The 20,092-nt window shown below is 36.5% G+C and overlaps 1 protein-coding gene across 5 annotated transcripts in view; it reads right to left on the bottom strand.

The window, feature by feature from the left end:
• SYBU (syntabulin) overlaps nt 1–20,092 on the bottom strand; it is a 101,306-nt gene that overhangs the window by 61,770 nt on the left and 19,444 nt on the right. For all 5 annotated transcript variants that reach the window (XM_043980945.1, XM_043980958.1, XM_043980954.1 and 2 more), the window contains one exon: nt 5,730–5,927. In XM_043980945.1, coding sequence (XP_043836880.1) covers nt 5,730–5,927 — 198 coding nt within the window. The remainder of the gene's footprint in view (nt 1–5,729; nt 5,928–20,092) is intronic.

Here is a 20,092-nt window from a genome sequence, read left to right as displayed (position 1 = left end):
TTTTTTTTTTTTTTGGTGAGGCAATTGGGGTTAAGTGACTTGCCCAGGGTCACACAGCTAGTACGTGTTAAGTGTCTGAGGCCGGATTTGAACTCAGGTACTCCTGACTCAGGGCCAGTGCTCTATCCACTGCGCCATCTAGCTGCCCCTGTTCATAACCTTTTGCTGTTGCCAAATTTTTCATCGCTCCATACTGGGTCAGGACCCACAGTTTAAGAAGCTTTGATTTATACAATGCTTTAAGCTTTACAAAATCCTTTACAAAGTTTTTGTCCTCAAAATAACAGTGGGAGGTAGGTGCTATTATTATCCCCATTTTATAGATGAGAGACCTGAGGCAGACAGAGGTTAAATGACTTGCTCAGAGTCATATAGCTAGTAAATGTCTGAGGCTAAATTTGAACTCCTGTCTTCCTGACAACACATTACACTGTGCCACCCTCATGCCTCCATCTAAAGATCCAAACACTGTTAGACTACTTTCACATCCATTCAGAATACAATGTCCTGAAAAAAAAAAGTTTTAATAAGATAGATTTAGAATTATCTAATGTTTATATTAATGAGACATAAGACATCTAGATATTTAGGGAATTCTAACTATATGATTTTACAGGGAACTAATGCTGATTATTATATACAGTATTTTCTTCAAAAAAAATGAACAAAACCTGGTCAACAGAAGGTTAATTTTTAGCTGAGATTGAAGGCCCACTACATGTAGCCATTTTGGCTCTTGGTCAGGAGAGGCAGAAAGCTACGGATAGAGATTTCTGTTTTTTTCCTGGAATTGAATGATTGACCTCTCAGTTGCCTCTGTCCCAGCATCCTTTGCATGCCCTACTTCCGTGATTTCCCCTACCCCATGTGATAAACTCGACTGATTCATTCTATTGAACTTTTAGAGAACTACAGGTCAATATGCACATTTTCCCAAAATACCAATAGCTTCCTTTCAAAGTGTTACATTTTTCAAAAGGGAAACTATTTGACACTTGAGCTTCCTAAGTAAAAAATTAAGTATTACCATTTTTTTTGCTAATTACAAAAAAAAAATAAAAAAATAAAAAAAATAAAGTCAGGAAAACATGGGTAGGTATAGACTGTGTGACCCAAGATGACTTATGTAACATCTCAGCACTGCAAGATCTTTCCTAAGACTATAAATTGTAGAAAAGATACCAAACTTCATTAATACAAAGAATCTCTTATATGTGAATTCCTGATATTAATGAAATCAGAGGTCTAGTCCCTATCTCCATTCCCATCACATAACCTCTCTCATCCTACAAAAAGTGCCTACTTTGGCTTTCTCTGCCTTAAACATTAAGATCATATTTGCGTTGCAGAAGGAATTTTTTTTTATCTCTTCTTTTCCTATTTTTGCAAACAGTTTTTGTAATACTGGAATTAATTATTTTTCTTGAATGCATGATAGGATCAACTTGTAATTTGGTGTGGGTTTTTGAGACTGTATTATACAAATTCTCTATTTCTTAGTCTTATTCTGATAATCTGGCTATATTATTTTGGTAAATATTATTTGATTTCATTTAATTATTGATTTTGTGGCCACACAATTCGACAAATAGTTTCTAATAACTTGCTTTATTTCCTCTCCATTTGTTGTAAATTTTCTTTCTTTCTCTTTCTTCCTTCCTTTCTTCCTTCCTTCCTTTCTTTCTTTCTTTCTTTCTTTCTTTCTTTCTTTCTTTCTTTCTCTCTCTCTCTCTCTTTTTTTTTAATGTGGGCAATTTACTTTTTTTTTCTTCTTCAGGGCAATGAGGGTTAAGTGACTTGCCCAGGGTCACACAGCTAGTAAGTGTCAAGTGTCTGAGGCTGGATTTGAACTCAGGTCCTCCTGAATCCAGGGCCAGTGTTTTGTCTACTGCACCACCTAGCTGCCCCCTGGATTTACTTTTGAGTATTTCTTGCTTGACTCAATCCTTCCTCTTAAGCTCCCATCTTCCATTGCCTGTTGTTTTCCCTGGTCAATTTAATGTATTTCAGCACTCATCCTTTTTTGAGTTCAGATAAACTTAAGATTTATTTGATGGCTATTCCTCCACTCCTTCCTCCATATTTCTATGCTTTTCTACAAATGTGCCTCAATTATAAGAAATAGTTCCATTCCCTCTTTCCTCATTTCTTCCATAGTTTATTCATTTTTCTTTTTTTCTTTCCTTTTTTCCTTTCCTTTTCTCAGATCATTAAAAGAGAAAGAAAATATACCAGGACCCTCAGTTTGTCTTAGTTAATTTTTCTCTGTGATCATTCAAATCATTCAGAATTCTGAAGGGACACTTGTCTGTTTTCTTCCAATTAGAAAGTTTTTTGATATCATTTAGCACCTTCTAATTGTTCAAATTTATTTAACTTTCCCATTTTCTCTTGATTTCTGTTTGCATTTCACAATTTCTATTCAAATTTGGTATTTTCTTCAAGAAAGTTTAAAAGCCCTCTAATGATGAAAGTTCCATTTGTAGGATTATATTCTGTTTGGCAGTGTAAGATATTCTTGGCTGTAAGCTGTTATCTTTTACTTTTTAAAATTCTGTATCCCAAGGTTTTCTATCTTTCATTAGAGTAGTTGCCAAGTCTTATGTGATGCTGACTGTGTTTCCTTGGTATTTGAACTCTATCTGGCTGCTTTTAGTATTTTTCTTTGACTTGGAAGCTCTAAATTTTGGCTGTAAAATTCCGGGGAGTTTTTCATTTATTGAATTTCATTCATTAGGCAGCTAGGTGGTGCAGTATATAGAGCCATGGGCCTGGAGTAGATCTGACTTCAGATTTGATCTAACTATGGATCCTGGGTAAATCATTAAATCTTTGTCTGCCTTAGTCTCCTCGACTGTAAAATATGGGTAATAACAATACTTACCTCCCAGGATTGTTATGAAAACTAAATAAGAAATATTTGTAAAACACGTAGCACAATGCCTGGAATATAACAGGCACTGTATAAATGTTTATTCCTCCCTTTCTCTTCCCCATTTTAGGGTTGCTTTCAGGAGGGGATTGGTGGACTATTATTTTTACTTTGTTGTTAATAGAAGTAGGAAGTTTTCATTTATGACTTCTTGAAAGCTAATATTCACTATGTGGAATGGTCATACTTTTTTTTCTTTCTTTTTTGGTGAGGCAATTGGGGTTAAGTGACTTGCCCAGGGTCACACAACTAGTCAGTGTTAAGTATCCAAGGTAAAATATGAACTCAGGTCCTCCTGAATCCAGGGCTGGTGCTCTATCCATTGTGACACCCAGCTGCCCTCTGGAATGGTCATACTTTTCAGGAAGTCCAGTGATTCTTAATTTGTTTCTTATTATCAATGGTAGATACCTTACATTCTCTTCTGTTTTTCCAACCTTTTGATCTTATTCTAGTCTTTCTTGTTGTCTGAGGAAGTCATTGAATTTAATTTGCTCTATTATTTTTTAAATGGAGTCTGTTTTTCTACTTTTTGTGTTAAATCCTTTATCTTCCAATTATTTCCTCCAGATATGGAAAGGACCTTATAGATTTTTTTAGTCCTAACCTACTTATTTTATATACAAGGAAACTGAAATTAACCAAGGTTAAATGACATGCCCACATTCAGAAAGTGAAAAAGTAGAGAATTTGACTCATATTTCTTCTTCTTCTTCTTCTTCTTCTTCTTCTTCTTCTTCTTCTTCTTCTTCTTCTTCTTCTTCTTCTTCTTCTTCTTCTTCTTCTTCTTCTTCTTCTGTGGGGCAATGGGGGTTAAGTGACTTGCCCAGGGTCACACAGCTAGTGTCAAGTGTCTGAGGCTGGATTTGAATTCAGGTACTCCTGAATCCAGGTCCAGTGCTTTATCCACTGCGCCACCTAGCTGCCCCAGTTCTTCTGATTCTAATCCACTGTTCTTTCCATTATAAAACATTGTTTTACAAAAGTGGAAAGGATTTCAGGCTCAGGAAACAGTTTGAGCAAAGGCTTAGAGGTATGAGAGTACAATGAATATTCCAGGGGCAGAGAATATTTCAGTTTTGGTGGAGTATAGAAAGCCAGAGGGGCATAATTTGAGATAGAGATAGAAATGTGGGGTATTAGCAGATTGTGGAGGGTCTCCAATGTCAGACAAAGGAGTTTGAACCTTATTTAATATTCGACTGGGAGCCACTGAAGATTTCTTAGTAATGATGTGAGTAGTAACATTCAACTCCTTTTAGGTAATCTACCTTTATTTCTTCATTGAACACAAACTCCCCTCCCCTCCCCCAATATAATGACACTTTTTTCCTTTTTGCAATTATTTCATGTGCCTCCCTGTTTCATTCCTACTGTTCTACCAGAGGATTATAAGCTTCATAAACTGTTTTAACCAATAGTCCTTCTCTCACAATTTTATTCTTTTCTTTTTTTTGTAGGGCACTGAGGGCTAAGTGACTTGGCCAAGTTCACGCAGCTAGTGTCAAGTGTCTGAGGTCGGATTTGAACTCAGGTCCTCCTGAATCTAGGGCCAGTGCTTTATCCACTGCGCCACCTAGCAGCCCCATATTCTTTTCTTTTTAAACCATCTACTATCCAAATATCCCTTTTCCTTTAATTTCTCTACAAACATCAAATTGTAATCACTTCTTCTCAATCAACATTTACTGGGTCCTCCCTTAAAGTATATGTATCTCTGTGCTACAAGTTGCACATTTTTTTTCAACAATTGCCTTCATCCAAATATTGAAAGAACTATTTTCATACCTGATACTAAGTTACTTTCTTTTCTGAGTAACCAAAAAAGATTTTGAAGGTGAATTGAAAATCAGTGTAGCATAGACATCAATTATTTAGTAACGACCAAAGCAGACAGCAGAGACTATAGAGCCACAGATAATATTTTGCTTTGGCCCTAAAATAATAAAGATGCTTGGAGTTTAAACCACAAATAGGTATAATCAGAGACAGTAACATCATCATTAACCAGGAATCAGGAGACGGTAGATAACTGATGAAGATGCGTGAAAGTCATAGATCAACTTTTTCTGGTTGAGAAGCAAATCAGTAATTCATGTCATTTTGGACACCAAAGAAATGATGTCTAAACTATTTGATCTACTCCTCTGAATCCTAACATTAAGACCCATGACCTTTAAATTAGATTATATGTTTTTACATTCTGTACATTATTAATTAATGAAATCAAAATAACTTGCAGACAATTGGCTTTTGGGGAGTAGTTACTGCATCTCATCTTCTGAATTCTCCCCTCTTCCCAGCACAATCTTGTAACTTTAAAGAACAGGGAAAAGAACCGGATAGCAAGTACACCCTCATCCACTGATATACATCCAAAAAAACTGATTATATCAACTTTACATGGTGCCACGAGGTACCTTAGTGTACTTAAGTCTGCATCTAGTGGCATTAAGTCACTTTATTGTATTCTTCTATTGCTGAGTTTGCTTCCCTTCTGCCTTCCTCCCCCAATTCTCTCCACCCCACCATGGGAGTTTACTTTCTTTGCTGCAGGGACCAAGTATGGAAATATAACAATGAATTTTCCTTCTCTTAGCAAAAAGAAGTCATTTATTAGCTCTACATGTTTTATATTACCTAAGAGAAGAATGTGTGTTCACTGCTTAATTAAAATTAATTGCCTAGCCTGGACAGTGAAATGCACACATGTATGCAATGCATACATACATATACACACATATAGAACATACATATGTGTTATATTTGTATGTACTATAATATCGTGTACACATACCTGGCTTAGTGGTACATGTCTTTGGCTCCTTCTTATAGCGGGATGACTGGGTATTTCCTTCAATAACCATTCCAATATTAAATTTCTTTCTGGTAAAATCTTCATCACTTCCAGGACAGAAGCCGACTGGACTGTTTCCAGTATCTGAAGGAGTCTTCACAGGAGATACTGACTGACTACTTGGGCAGCCAGTGTCATCTACAAGAACACAAAAAATGTGTGGACAGTTAATTAAAAGGAATACAATGGAAACAGTAAACAATGAGATGAGGTATAGACAAACATGAGTGAATGCACCCAGTCTCATTGTAGCCCTGGGAAAATTTTGTAGAATGCCCAGTTTTGTTTTGTTTTTCTTTTCAATATTTTCTTCTCTGCTTTCCATGAAAACTTTAGACCATTAAATAACTGTGAGTATTTAAAGTAGGAGGCAAGGTAGTACACGGGGAGGGAAGGAGACAAGAAAAGATTTGGAACAGTGGTTATGCAGAAAGGTATGTCAATAGGCAATAAGAAAGTCCCATCAAAGTTAGAAAGAAAATGTATACTATTATTAAAAAGTATTTGAAAGAAATTCTTTCTGGGCTTCTTGGCTTACAGATAATTAATTATTCTATACAGTAAAGCTCTTCATGTATTTCCTTCGGTCAGAGATGTGCTGGTCCGAGCTTGATTATTTATACCTTGGAAATTACTAATTGCTTTGTTGATTGTCTGTAGCAGGCCTTCTTAAATTTTTCTCACTCGCAACCCCTTCTCGACCTAGAAATTTTTACATGACCCTGGGTATACACGTTTATAAAATATATCTATATCTATAATCTTTTACTGTTGGCAAATTTTTTGCGACTCCCATGTTCAGTTACATGATCCCATATGGGGTTGCAACCCACAGTTTAAGAAGCTAGAGTTTATACTTAAGAAAGTAATGAAGAAAATGTTAATAATTCAGATTAAATTGAAATGTATTGGTGCCCTTTTTTGGGCGGGGGGAGTTGGGGGAGGCAGTTATTAAACATTTACCAACACACCCTTTAGGGAAACTAGGTATCACAGTAGATAGACTGGAGGACCTGGAGTAAGGAAGACCTAAAATCAAATCTGGCCACAGACACTAACTGTGTGACCTTGGGCAAGTCACTTAACCCAGTTTGCTTTAGTTTCCTTATCTATAAAATGAGCCAGAGAAGGTAATGGCAAACCACTCCAGAATCTTTGCCAAGAAAACCCAAAAAGGGGTTAATGAAGAGTCCAACATGACTGAAAATGACTAAACAACAACAATAGCAACATACCTCTGATTTCAGCCCTCATCAGATGATCTCTGAGACCACTTGGGTTAATTTCTCTTTTGTAAATTTGTGATGCTCTTTTATGCCACAAGCTGTCCCCCTATGCCTTCAATATACTTTTCTCCTCACCTCAGTCTCTTAGAAACCTTGGTTTCCCTGAAAACTCTGTTAAGGTGCAACCTTCTATATTAATTCATTTAGTCAATCAATAAATGTTTAATACTGTAGTACCTATTTATGTACCTATGTGCTAGGCATTGTGTTAAGGGCTGGGAATACAAAAAGAAAAAGAAAACCCCTGACCTCAAGAGTCTTACAATCTAATGAGGGAAGGAACACATGAATGGAAGTTGTGAAAAGGGATGGGGAGGAAGGAAACTAGCCCATAGTCAAGATAGAGAAGGACAATGAAGTGCAGCTGGGTAGGAAATGAAGTGACGGCTGACTTGAGAGCCCTCCTTTAATGGAAGTGCTGCCCTCCAAGCAGATGGTACCAAGGAGGTATGAGTATCAAAGGTTTTGTGAGATGTTAGAGGAAGACTAATTTCTTGGGGATATGATGAATTCCAAAGATGTTTGGCTAGGTGGGAAATGAAGGCCTGCGTATGTGAAGAGGGCACCTTCCCCATCTCTCCATTCCACACCTCTAGCTATTAGCATAATACCTAGCACACAGTAGGGTTTTTTTGTGTTATTTAATTTAAATTTAAATTTTTCTCAATTACATGTAAAGATATTTTTGAGTTCCAAATGTTTCTCCCCCCTCCCAAGGCCAGCAAGCAATTTGATATAGGTTATATATTACTATCATGTTAAACATATTTCCACATTAAGCAGAACCAAAGGGGGGGGGGGAATGCAAGAAAGAATAAACAAAGACAATAACAAAAAAGGAACAACAAAAGTGAAAATAGTATCCTTCAGTCTGCATTCTGACTCCATAGTTCTTTTTCTGAATGTGGAGAACATTTTCCACCATAAGTCTTTTGGCATTGTCTTGGATCTTTGTATTGCTGAGCAGAGTTAAGTCAAGTCTATCAAAATTGATCACCACAAAATGTTGTTGATACCGTTTACAATGTTCTCTTGGTTCTGCTCATTTCACTCAGCATCAATTGTACACAGCAGGTTTTTAATACATATTCATTAACTGATTGACTGCTGGTGCCTTTTCCCCACCACTCCTCCACAGATTCCCTTGTACTTATTTTGTATACATGTTTTCTCTCCCCGGAAAACGAAAACTCATCACCTAGAACAGTTCCTGGCACAAAAATAAGTGCTTAATACATGCTTGTTGAAGTTTTTTTGATTTTGTTTTAAAGTAACCTAGAGCAATTTTTGACAGGTCTTTAGAGAAGTTTCTATGTTAGAAGTTACTCAAATATTCACTATAATAGATCACATTTATATAATACTTTAAGGTAATTTAGGTTCTTTCTTTTAATCCTTTTGACCTTTAGACAGTGAGCTCTGGGAGGGCAGGTACGTCTTTTGCCCTTCTTTGTATACCTGGTGAATAGTAAGCACTTAACATTTCCTGACTTAACCTCCTAAGACAGAGATGCTATAGTTATGCCTATTTTTTTTTTTTTACAGATGAGGAAACTGAGAATGAGAGACTTACTTGAGATTACATAAGTGACTAGAGGAAGACCCTGAACGCCAGTTTTCCTGAGACCAAGTGAAGGTCTCTGTCCGCCATACCACCTAATCACCTCAGTCAAGCCAGGTGAAGTAGCAGAAGATTTGATCATCTGTTTGCTATTAGTGCTTGAAAGGCATTGTCTTTAAATCCCCTGCTCTGTTTTAGACCAAGCATTCTAAATCCTCTGTAGAGCACAAGGCAGCTGCCTCATTTGCTTATAAGAAAAAGTATCCCTGTGTCTGCCTCATGCATATGTACACACACACAGCCAGGCACAGTGCCATCTGGAATAAATAAGCATGATCAAGCTTATATTCAACTAAAAAGCTTTTCTTATTTTCTCAGTTGCATGTTATTACCACATTCATGATTGGAAATTAATGCATATAATGAGTAAAGACCTCTTCAAACACAAGCAAAGTCAAAAGGAGGATTACATTTGTGTCCTATAAATGCCTTCTACCTAGGTTACTCAACTAACTATGTATTTGTGATGTAGCTCCAAAGGATGAAACAAAGTTCAACTATTTCAGATGATTATTAGAATTTCATTTTAAAAAGTTAAGTAACTTCTCATGCTCATACAGCTAGTAGATATCTGAAACAAGATTAATATTTTATTCCTTCTAACTAAAAATTCAGAAACCTCCATGTCATCCTCAACTTCTCCCTATCTGTTTGATAAAGCAGGGTATTTTAAAATAACTTATACAACAGACAATTGGAGAATGGCTACTTATATTAGAAAAAGATTGTTTACTCTACACAAGGCTATTTATTCTACAGGATTTTTTCAAACACTGAGTTCTTATAGTGGACTTAATAGAATATTTACCTTAAGTATCTTCAATTTGATCACACCACTACTGTATAAAATAGTAGCTCCTGACCTGCAGGCTGTGTACACCTGAGCTACTAAAGTTATTCTGCACGAGTTCCAGAAATCTGTTTTTTTCATTCTATTACCATGTAAGGGCAGAGAAAATCATTCTATCGACCAACCAATCAATCAATTAATCAACAAGCATTTATTAAGTGCCATCTATGTACCATCAGTGGGCATGAGAAACAGGGGTCTTCATACTGAAAAAGGTTTGAAACTACCAGCATAAAACATGAGATAAATGTATATTTAATATTTAAAAAATAATACCGTAAAAGCTCAAATTATGCATTATTCATTTTGATTGGTCCTCTGCCAAATATTTACTATAGTTCAGTCTAATTGATTTCCCTTTGTGTGAGGTATATTACAACAAAAGCTTCAAGTTCTATACTGTCATTTTTTTATGATTATATCTGAATTTTGTACTCGTAGACTAAAGAACATTTTTATCTTTTTACATGTTGTAAAAGCCTTATTATTTTAAAGTATAATTTATAGCATATGAACCTTTTTGAAAAATTATGACCCATCAGACATTTTCAAAATGCATGATTCATTGTTGTAAAGCAAAAAGCAAAATGTCTTAGAAAATGTTTCAAATATCTCTATAGGTCTCTCTCTCTCTCTCTCTCTCTCTCTCTCTCTCTCTCTCTCTCTCTTTGGTAGGGTAATGAGGCTCAAGTGACTTGCCCAGGGTCACACAGCTAGTAAGTGTCAAGTGTCTGAGACTGGATTTGAACTCAGGTCCTCCTGAATCCAGGGCCAGTGCTTTATTCACTGTGCCACCTAACTACCCCCCCCCCCATAGGTCTCAATAAAAGGATTGGGTTAGATTTTCTCCAAGATCCCTTCCAGCTCTTAAAAACTATTGTTCTATCTTTGTATGAATATTGTTCTTACTGATGGGAAAATGCAGTAAATATATCAAGCTTATCAAGTAAACAAGTATACTTGATATAGTAAGTATACAAATATGCCAAGTAAGTTTCTTTCATGTTGTAATATCTTGAATGTATAATGTATAACTATTGGTCCATGAACTGATTTGGTAGAAATTATAAACATGATATATTAACATGTACACTAAGATTTGATTTAAGTACCTAAAATTCCTTTAAAAAATATAGTAATAACAAAGGCATAGTTATAATCAAAATACTTAGGATCTTAGATTTAGGGTGACTCCTAACTTTCCATTTCCAATAATGCTCCCCCTCCCCCCTCCCCCCAGCAACAATAATAGCTAACATTTATATAGACCCTTAAGGTTTGCAGAGTACATTACACATATTATCTTATTTGATTATCATACCGACCTTGTGAAATAAGTGTTTTTAGTCATGTTTCACAGATGAGGAAACTAAGGCTGAAAAGTTAAGTGACTTCTTATGCTCATACAGCTAGTAGATATCTGAAACAAGATTAATATTTTATTCCTTCTAACTAAAAATTCAGAAACCTCCATGTCATCCTCAACTTCTCCCTATCTGTTTCACTCAAAATACTAACTCTTGTAGATTCTCTTTTCTTTCCATTTCTATGGTGCAGTCCATAAGTAATTTCCTAATTACAACTTAACAGGACTATTACAGTAGCCTTTTAGGTGATCTTCCTACCTTCTTTCTCTCCCTATTCCATTCCATTCTACTACACCAGATTAATCTGTTCAATACATAGCTCTTCGTACTGCCCTGTCCAAATATTATGATTGAGTCCTCATTGTCTACTAAAATTCAAATATCTGAGCATAGCATTCAAGGTTTTCCACAACATTTCCAAGCTAGCTTTCCAGCCTCCCTTTTCTTTTCTTTTTCTTTCTTTTTTTTTATGGGGCAATGGGAGTTAAGTGACCTGCCCAGGGTCACACAGCTAGTAAGTGTCAAGTGTCTGAGGCCGGATTTGAACTCAGTTCCTCCTGAATCCAGGGCTGGTGTTTATCCACTGTGCCACCTAGCTGCCCCCTCCAGCCTCCCTTTTACATTCTAATTTTCTCCACTCATTTTTTCTCCTTAAAAAACTTTTACTGTAGCTCCAAAGGATGAAACAAAGTTCAACTATTTCAGATGATTATTAGAATTTCATTTTAAAAAGTTATACAGGAAAGAAAACTTATATTACTTGTTTCTTATATTCAGGTTACATAGAATCTTGAGACAAATAAGAAGTCATGGCTTTAATAACTGAGTGTTAAATACTCTTTAAAAGTTAAGATCTACTAATAAAGAATTATTTTTTTAAATATTGAGGTTAAATAATTTTATTTGTGAAAATCATAAAACCAAAAATCAACCAGAATGAAAATAATTCTATTTATAATGGTGATTTAAAAAATCACAATTTCCTAAATGTGATCCATTCTGATGTCATATTCTTACTTAGTACTGAGCTGATTTTCTAACTGTAATGCCTATTTGAGATTTATCTACAATAATAGCCTGCCCCCCCTTTCTCTCTCTCTCTCTTTCTCTCTCTCTCTCTCTCTCTCTCTCTCTCTCTCTCTCTCTCTCTCTCTCTCTCTCACACACACACACACACACACACACACACACACACACACACACACACACACACCCTGGAGTCAAGAAGGTCTGAGTTCAAATCTAGTCTCAGACACTTACCAGCTGTGTGACCCTTGGAAAATCACTTCACCTGTCTACCTCAGTCTCCTCATCTGTAAAATGGGGATAATAATAGCACTTACCTCCCAGAGTCATTGTGAGGTTAAAATGAGATATTTACAAAGCACTTTGCAAATCTTAAAGTATATCTCTTTATTTATATTAATATATATGTGTGTGTTTCTCTCTCTCTCTCTGGTGGTAACAGGACCATCCAGAAAGACTAGGGTAATTTCCCAGAGTCTTCTTCTATGTCCTACAGCCCCCTGGCACTGCAACCGGACCAGGGATGTAACCTAAGGATGCCTGAGCCTTGTCATCTGCATTATAACTGCCCTTTTAGGACTTCTAGGCCTTTCTATCAAGCCAAACTTTATTTTTTTTAATCTGTTTTGTTTCTTTCATATCGTGAGCTCATGGCCATTAATGGTGACTTTTCAAATCCTATTGGAGATAATGACTAAGGAGATGAATTCAGTCTATGGGAAATTTTTAAAAGGAAGTTGATGAGGGAATTTTGCTTGTGGAATAATTTTGAGTATATTTCAGACTATACCTTCTAGACTCCCATTGAACTTCAGAGCTAGATCAGTCACTGGCTTGGTGGGGGTGGGGAGGAAGGAAACTACTCAAAGATAGTTGGAGTGTCACCTGGTGGCCAAACAATGAGATTCACTCCACTCAGCCAGTTAAGGAAGGAACAGATCTCAAGATAGCCCTAGAGAGCAAGAGAATGAGTCCAAGGGTGGTTATAGTTGTCAGTAAGGGAACATTTTGAAAGTGTGGGTAGAACTAATCAATCAACCTGTCATTCAAATTCTCATTCTCTGTCTCTCAGTCTCTCACATACACATAATTATACAAAAGGCAATGAGCTATCTGCCTAGTTGGAAGCATAAATGCTGTCATCCCTTTTGTTTTTCCCATATGGATGGTGAACCCAATCTATTTCAAATTTTAGTGGATTTCACTAAGGAGATGTTGAAGTGTTTTATTAACTTGTATGGCATATAATCTGGGAAGAGAAAACATTGGAATAACCTTATCATCCAAAGAAAAAACTTCACTTTTTCTTGATTTTTTTAAAGATTGTTATTGCAAGAAAGCTATCATAACTGGTAAACACAAATGAAAATACATCACTCTGACAGTTTGCTTGATAGCAAATTGTGCAGTTTTAAAAGATTCCAAATAGCTCTCTACTGGAAAAAAAAAACACCCTCATTTATTTAATGGCACTATTCTAGTGATACTATATGACTATGAATCATAGAACATCATAATCGAAGAAGAATTAAAATTACAAATGGCTCAAAGTATTGTCACATGGTAGACTACAATGTGTAACATTGACATGAATGTGAGAAGTGGCATAAAAGCCAGTATTGAGAGTGTAGATGATTGGAAAAGGAAGTAGGTTAGTTATTTATCATCTTTGACATTCCTGTTAAACAGAGGGACAAGCCCTAGTAGTACTGCAGTACCTCATTACTCTTTTTTTTAAAAAGAGGAAAATCTATAGGATGTAATAGGTAGTTGCTCTACAGAGTAGTTGTGGTTTTAAAATTGACAACAATAACAAATAAAAATTTCAAAGGATAAATGGGAATTCTTACTTAGTGAAATCATGGATTAACAAAAGTACAGGAATAATAAGAATCCATTTAAATAAAGGTTTATTATTGATTCATTGGTTTAATTTGCTGTTATGGAACATTTATTATGGGAACAAGGTGACCTTGACACCAATATAAAAGGAACTTTCCTACTAATTCTTTTTTTTAAAAATCCCTTTAGACCCATTAGTAAATAACAAATCTACAATCAATTGTAGAAAATGAATGGCTTATTGTTTTCACTCTGATTATTCTTTTTTTTTTCCTTCAGGGAAATGAGGGATAAGTGACTTGCCCAGGGTCACACAACTAGTAAGTTTCAAGTGTCTGAGTCCAGATTTTGAACTCAGGTCCTCCTGAATCCAGGGCCAATGCTTTATCCACTGTGCCACCTAGCTGCCCCTTCACTATGATTATTCTTATAAACTACTTCAAAGAAAGAAACAAACAAGCATTTATTAAGTGTCTTCTATTTGCCAGGTAGTATGGTAAGTGCTTTACAAATATCTTATTTATCTTTTATCCTCACAACAGCTCTGGGAAGTAGGTACTTTCATCATCTAATTTTACAGTTGAGGAAACTGAGGCAGGAAGGTTAAGTGACTTGCTCAAGGTTACACAGCTAATAAGTAGGCTGCATGTGAACACATTGCTTTCTAACTCCAGGCCTAAGCACTCTATCTACTTCCTCTTGACCCAGCAAAGATAAGAATTAATCAAATTGTCTAAGGCCCCATAAAGGACAGTGGTGGAAATAAGACAAATCTCAATCTCTAGATTTTTCTTCCATATTCCTCTATACAATGAAAAATAAACAGGTCCACTTCTGCACACCTGTTTTGGAGCTTATTATTCCCTGTTATTTCTTCAATAGAATATAACTTTTCTATGGGAAAGTAAAATGCCATCACCTCTTTAGACCTAATTTAGTCATTTACATATACATTTAGGGAAAAATCATCTTTGAATGATGGCCCCCCAAACAGAAGACTCAAAGCACAACAAAAATGCTTTCTCGTCTATAGAGGTTCAGTAGTAACTTTTTCCAAAGGTCTTTTATCTTTGTTTCACACTACCTATCATCAGCAGGGAAGTCATGCTAATTTTTTTTTTTTTGCAGGGCAATGAGGATTAAGTGACTTGCCCAGGGTCACACTAATGCCCCATCATGCTAAATTAATGTTGGGACTTCTTTATGTCAAATCAATCCATTTTGAATTAATCATTTATTGAGTACCTAAGAGATGCCTATGACTATACAGTACCCAGATGCTGGGGAGGGGGTAAAGGAGGGAATGGACCACAAAAAAGGGTCTAGTGATTCACTGGCTTTGTGATTCAATCCTTAGGTCAACCGTCACCACCATGCCAACAATGATGGCATGGTAGCATGTTGCTTGCCAAAGAGGATCTGTCAAGATCATTACTCACAGAGCCTTGTGACATTTGCCTGTTTTGGCCACAGCTCAACTGCAAAAAGCAATCCAGATCCAGAAATAGCAAAGATGCTAGTTTTCCCTCTACTGGGAGAATATCTGAGTATGCAAGCTAAAGCCACAGCGAGGGGAAAGAGGCCAATCTCAATGGGGTGTCACCCAGTCGTGTGTTTGGTGTGGCTTCCTTCTGCGCAGTTTTGAACAATTGGCTGAGTTGGGCTTTGCCTGTCAGTTGGCTTTTCTTCAGCATCCGGTACTATTGCTGGAAGCAGCATGTCAGACCAGATGGACCAGAGAGTGTTCTGATTCAATATGGCACAGTCTCTGGGGCTTTGAAACCTTACATGAAACGTCCTCAGGTTATGCTGATGCTGGAATGGCTCTCTGGAGTACTGAGGCAGTTTAGGTTAACCACAAGTAATCTGATGCCATGTCAAATAGCCCATGGACAAATGACAAGGTCTTCACAGATTGCATGAAATCTCACATATTCTAATTATCCTGTAAACTAACCATGGAGAACTTTTAACCAGTATAATATAGGAATACAGGATTTATGTTCTTATACTTTTGGGACAAAAATGCTTTACTGTCATTCTAACTTGCTGTGAAGAAAACAACCACTCACTACATCTTAACTGAAAATAATGGTTAAAAACAGAGCCATAAATAGGGTGGAGAAAGGAGTTTGGGGCCCAAGGGCATCAGCATCTAAGGACTATGCTTGTTTCTGTTGCACGCTTCTGTTAAGTATGCACCTTGTCTTACCTTCCTCTTCTGATACCTTCCCTCACCTCCCTCACCTCCAGGTCCCTTACTTGTTGCCTCTCCCACTATTCTCTCATCCTTGGAATTAGGGATCATCAGTGGTACTACAGTGTCTGAGGCCAGATTGAAGTAGATTGTCCTCTGTTTCCTTCCCTCCTTACTACCTCCCCTCTCAATGGAATCTTCCCCAGGCATCTTTGGCTATAAGCAAGTGCCAGTTTTTTCCCCTACACCAAAAAGAGGGGGCACATTTCAAAGCTATTGCTTTTTGAAGTTCCCCCTTTTTAATAGAGAAGAAAAATGCTCTAGTAGGATTCTCCCACATTTAAATTATTTCCATAGAAAATTCAGATTTAAAAAGACATATTATATATCTGTCTAATATAGTAGTATATAATATAGTAGTATATAGTATAGTAGTATATAGTAGTAATATAGTATACATAACATTATATAATAATATAATGTTTTATATATATATATATATATATATATATATATATATATATATATATATATATATATATATATATATATATATATATATGGTCTATTCACAGAATCTTAAACATGCAGGTGTGAGATTTAAATGCCAACAATTCTTTATGAAGCTGCATCATTCTGCATAACTTGTCACCTGAAAAAATTATCCAGGGAGACCTTAAACCTTGTGGTCCTAAAACCCATGCAGCACACACCATTCATGAAAACATTCTGCTCACTGCTGTGATATTTTGTGATTTATTTCCCTCCACAAGAATTAGTTTTGACTGGATTGAAGAACTTCATAACATTAAAAAAATAAAAACCTGCAAAACCCTGTCAGATTTATTACCCCAATTCGTGCAATTCTAGTTTTTAACAGGTCATGTTTTGAACAAATGCCAAGAAGACATCATTTTAATGGCACTGTGAGGAAACCTAATCAGAAAATGGCAGAGATACCAAAATGCCATAGGAACTTGGAAAGTTTTAGTTTAAAGAACAAAAAATGGGTGTGATACTTCTAATTTCTAGAGGAATTCTTGGAAACATAAATTTCAGGCTGAATTTGACATAAGGAGAGTTTCCAAGATGTAAGGAAAAGGGCGTGTGGGACTTGTCAGTATAAAGGAAAGGGAGGGTAGTTTCTTTAAAAAAAAAACTCACAAAACTAAGGATTTTCCTGCCATAAAAGTTATATTTATAGCTCTTTTTCTTCTGGCAAGGGCACTAAGTGGTTTGCTACAGACTGATTTCATTTTATTCTTAGGAGAAACGGTGGGATTAAAACAAAATAAAACAAAAGCAATTGGGTCCTTCTCTCCACCTTCCCCTTCCCTACCCCCATCAAACAAGCTAACTGATTCTGTGGCTGGTTACATTCCCAACCTCTAAATGTTTTGAAGAATGTTGCTTGGTGCAATCCACTTGAAAGTAAGCATGTGCTCCTTCCTGGGCCAAGGATTTGATGCTCTGACCATATTAGAATCCTTTCTTCTTTCTAGCCCTGGGTAGTTGCAATGAGGCCAGCACCCAGCAAGAGCTAGGTTATAACAAAATTCATTTAAAAAATAACCTTTTCCCAAAGGTCAACTCTTGTAGGTGAGAGGTTTGATATTCACTACCTTCTATAAATCAGCCTTTCTATCTCCTTTCAGGAATTTTTCTCTTCCTTCTTGGTAATCAGTAAAGTTTGGCATAGATAGCAGAAGAGCTGTAAAAAGGACCAGAGTCAGGACGGATTTGAGTCCAAGGTTCATTTTGGCCACTAACTGGATATGTGACCTATGGCAAATCATATCACTGCTTTGGGCCTCAGTTTCCTCATCTATAAAATGGGAGAATTGAACTAGGTGATAGCTCTAAGAACCTTTCACCTCTAATAGTCTCTGATTTTTATTATTCTAGGTTTATAAAATCAGTCATAAATTAAATGAGATTACAGAAAAGAAAAAAAGAACAAAGGCTAGAATAGACTGGGGTAGGGGGATGGTGTGTGTAAGAGTGTCTCCAGAGGCCTTGGTCTACTTTAGACACAGTCAAGGCCTGAACCTGTGATTTCATTGGTATGGAGATCGGCTGGGTGAGGAAATTTACTTAGACAATTCAGGGCAGTTGCCTGAGAGGTTCACTTGCTCAGGGTTCTAGTGAGGAAACCTTCTTAACCAAAGAAAACTGCATCTGCTTTGAGAGTTGCCTGAGGCATTGAGAGGTTAACAGACTTGCCCATTGTCACATGGCCAGTATTTGAAGGAGACTGAACTTGAAATTAACTCTTTCTGATGCCCAGGCCAGCTATTTACTGATTACACTTTGCTGTTTCTCTCTGCTTCTGTCCCTCTCTGTCTTTCTTTCACTCTCTATCTCTCAATAAATGTTTGTATGTGTGCATATATAGACATATGTAGATACATATAAACACACACGTATATATATATATAATGTATATATAACAGACATACCTATGGGCTTCCCCCACACAAAGCCCAGAAACCTTAAGGACCCTCCCATAGCTAGATCAGTGAAGAGAAACTATTGTCCTCTCTTGCATCTCCAAGTTTTGACTGACCTTTGACCTTCTGCCTACAAAAAAACATGCTCAGGTCTCACCTACACTAAAATTGTTTTTCCCTTACACCACTATTGTCTTTCTCTATCTTACCTATTGCTAAACTTCCTAAAAGTTCTATGAATTCATTGCATCTATTTTCCTTCTATTCGGTCACTCCTTTGCCAACTGATTTCAGATCTTTTAAGTCCATTGAAAATGGTTTCTCAAATGGTCATCAATGACCTCTAAATTTAGTGGCCTTTTCTTATCCCTTATTCTACATGACCCCCCTTCAGTATCTAAAGTGCTGAGCAACCTACTCCCACCCTTCTTTTCCTAGACTTTCTCTTCTCTTGGCTTCCAGAATACCAGGATATGCTTGTTCTACTCCTGCTTTCCCTGGATGCCCTTAATACTGGAGACCACAAAATAGCTTTGTCAATAGTGGTTCAGTGACAGTTTCTCCACAAATATCTCTACTGCTTCACAACAAATATTTTTTAAAAGTAAAGAATCATCCTTTTAATAAATCATTTTATTTTACTGTACTTAAATCTATTACAAATATTTAGAACTAATATAGTTATGTAGTTATTTGCTTATCCCCTTAGAAAAGCTCCCCCCACCCCTTTCCCCATTGCCCCATTAGATCTCCCTAACTGGCTACTCTTTCAACTTTGCAAATGTTGTTTTTTCCTTCCTTTCTCTGTTTTTTTCTTTGTGGAACTCATCTATTCCCATAGCTTGAACTTGGATTTCTATATCAAATTTAAATCTTTAGCACTGACCACTCTCCTGAAAGCTAGCTATTTCAATTATCCCTTTTTATGTCTACATGGATGCCTCCACTATCATCAAGATCACCATTTTCAAAACTGAATTTATTATTATTTTCCCTCAAAAATTGTTGGGGGCAGCTAGGTGGCACAGTAGATAAATCACGAGCCCTGGATTCAGGAGGACCTGAGTTCAAATCCGACCTCTAACACTTGACACTTAGTAGCTGTGTGACCCTGGGCAAGTCATTTAACCCTCATTGCCCCACCAAAAAAAAAAAATCAACTTGTTTCTGGCCATAACACCACTCTTTCCTTCTCACTTTCCCTTCCTTGAAGCTTCATAATCAACTTTGACTACTCTTTCCCCACCCCACCCCATGCTACATTTAACAAGTCTCTAAGTAGTGTTGCTCCTTCCTCTAAAATAGTTGTCCCATATGTCCTAATCTTTCGACCCCTCACTTGGACTATTGTAATAGTTCCCCAACTGGTCTGTTTCCTACTCTGACCAGTTTTCAATCTACCCTAGATAGTTTAATCTTTTTAAAGAAAGATTATGTCACTCTCTTATTAAAAAAAAAACAAATCAAAACAAAAAATTTGTTTTTATATTTGGAATTAAAGCTAAACTCTCTCCTCTGTCATTTAAGGCACTTTATAATTTGGTCCCAACTTACATTTCTAGCATTATCTTCCACTACTGCCCTTTATAAACATTAAGCTTTAGCCCAAACAGATTACTTGCTGTTTCCAGGACACACCCTGGGCTTTTCTGCTTCAGCTATTT

This window comes from Dromiciops gliroides, chromosome 1, assembly GCF_019393635.1.
Source record: "Dromiciops gliroides isolate mDroGli1 chromosome 1, mDroGli1.pri, whole genome shotgun sequence".
NCBI lineage: Eukaryota > Metazoa > Chordata > Mammalia > Microbiotheria > Microbiotheriidae > Dromiciops > Dromiciops gliroides.
The sequence above is the reverse complement of the archived record's forward strand: the minus strand, read 5'-3'. Positions and strand labels throughout refer to the sequence as shown.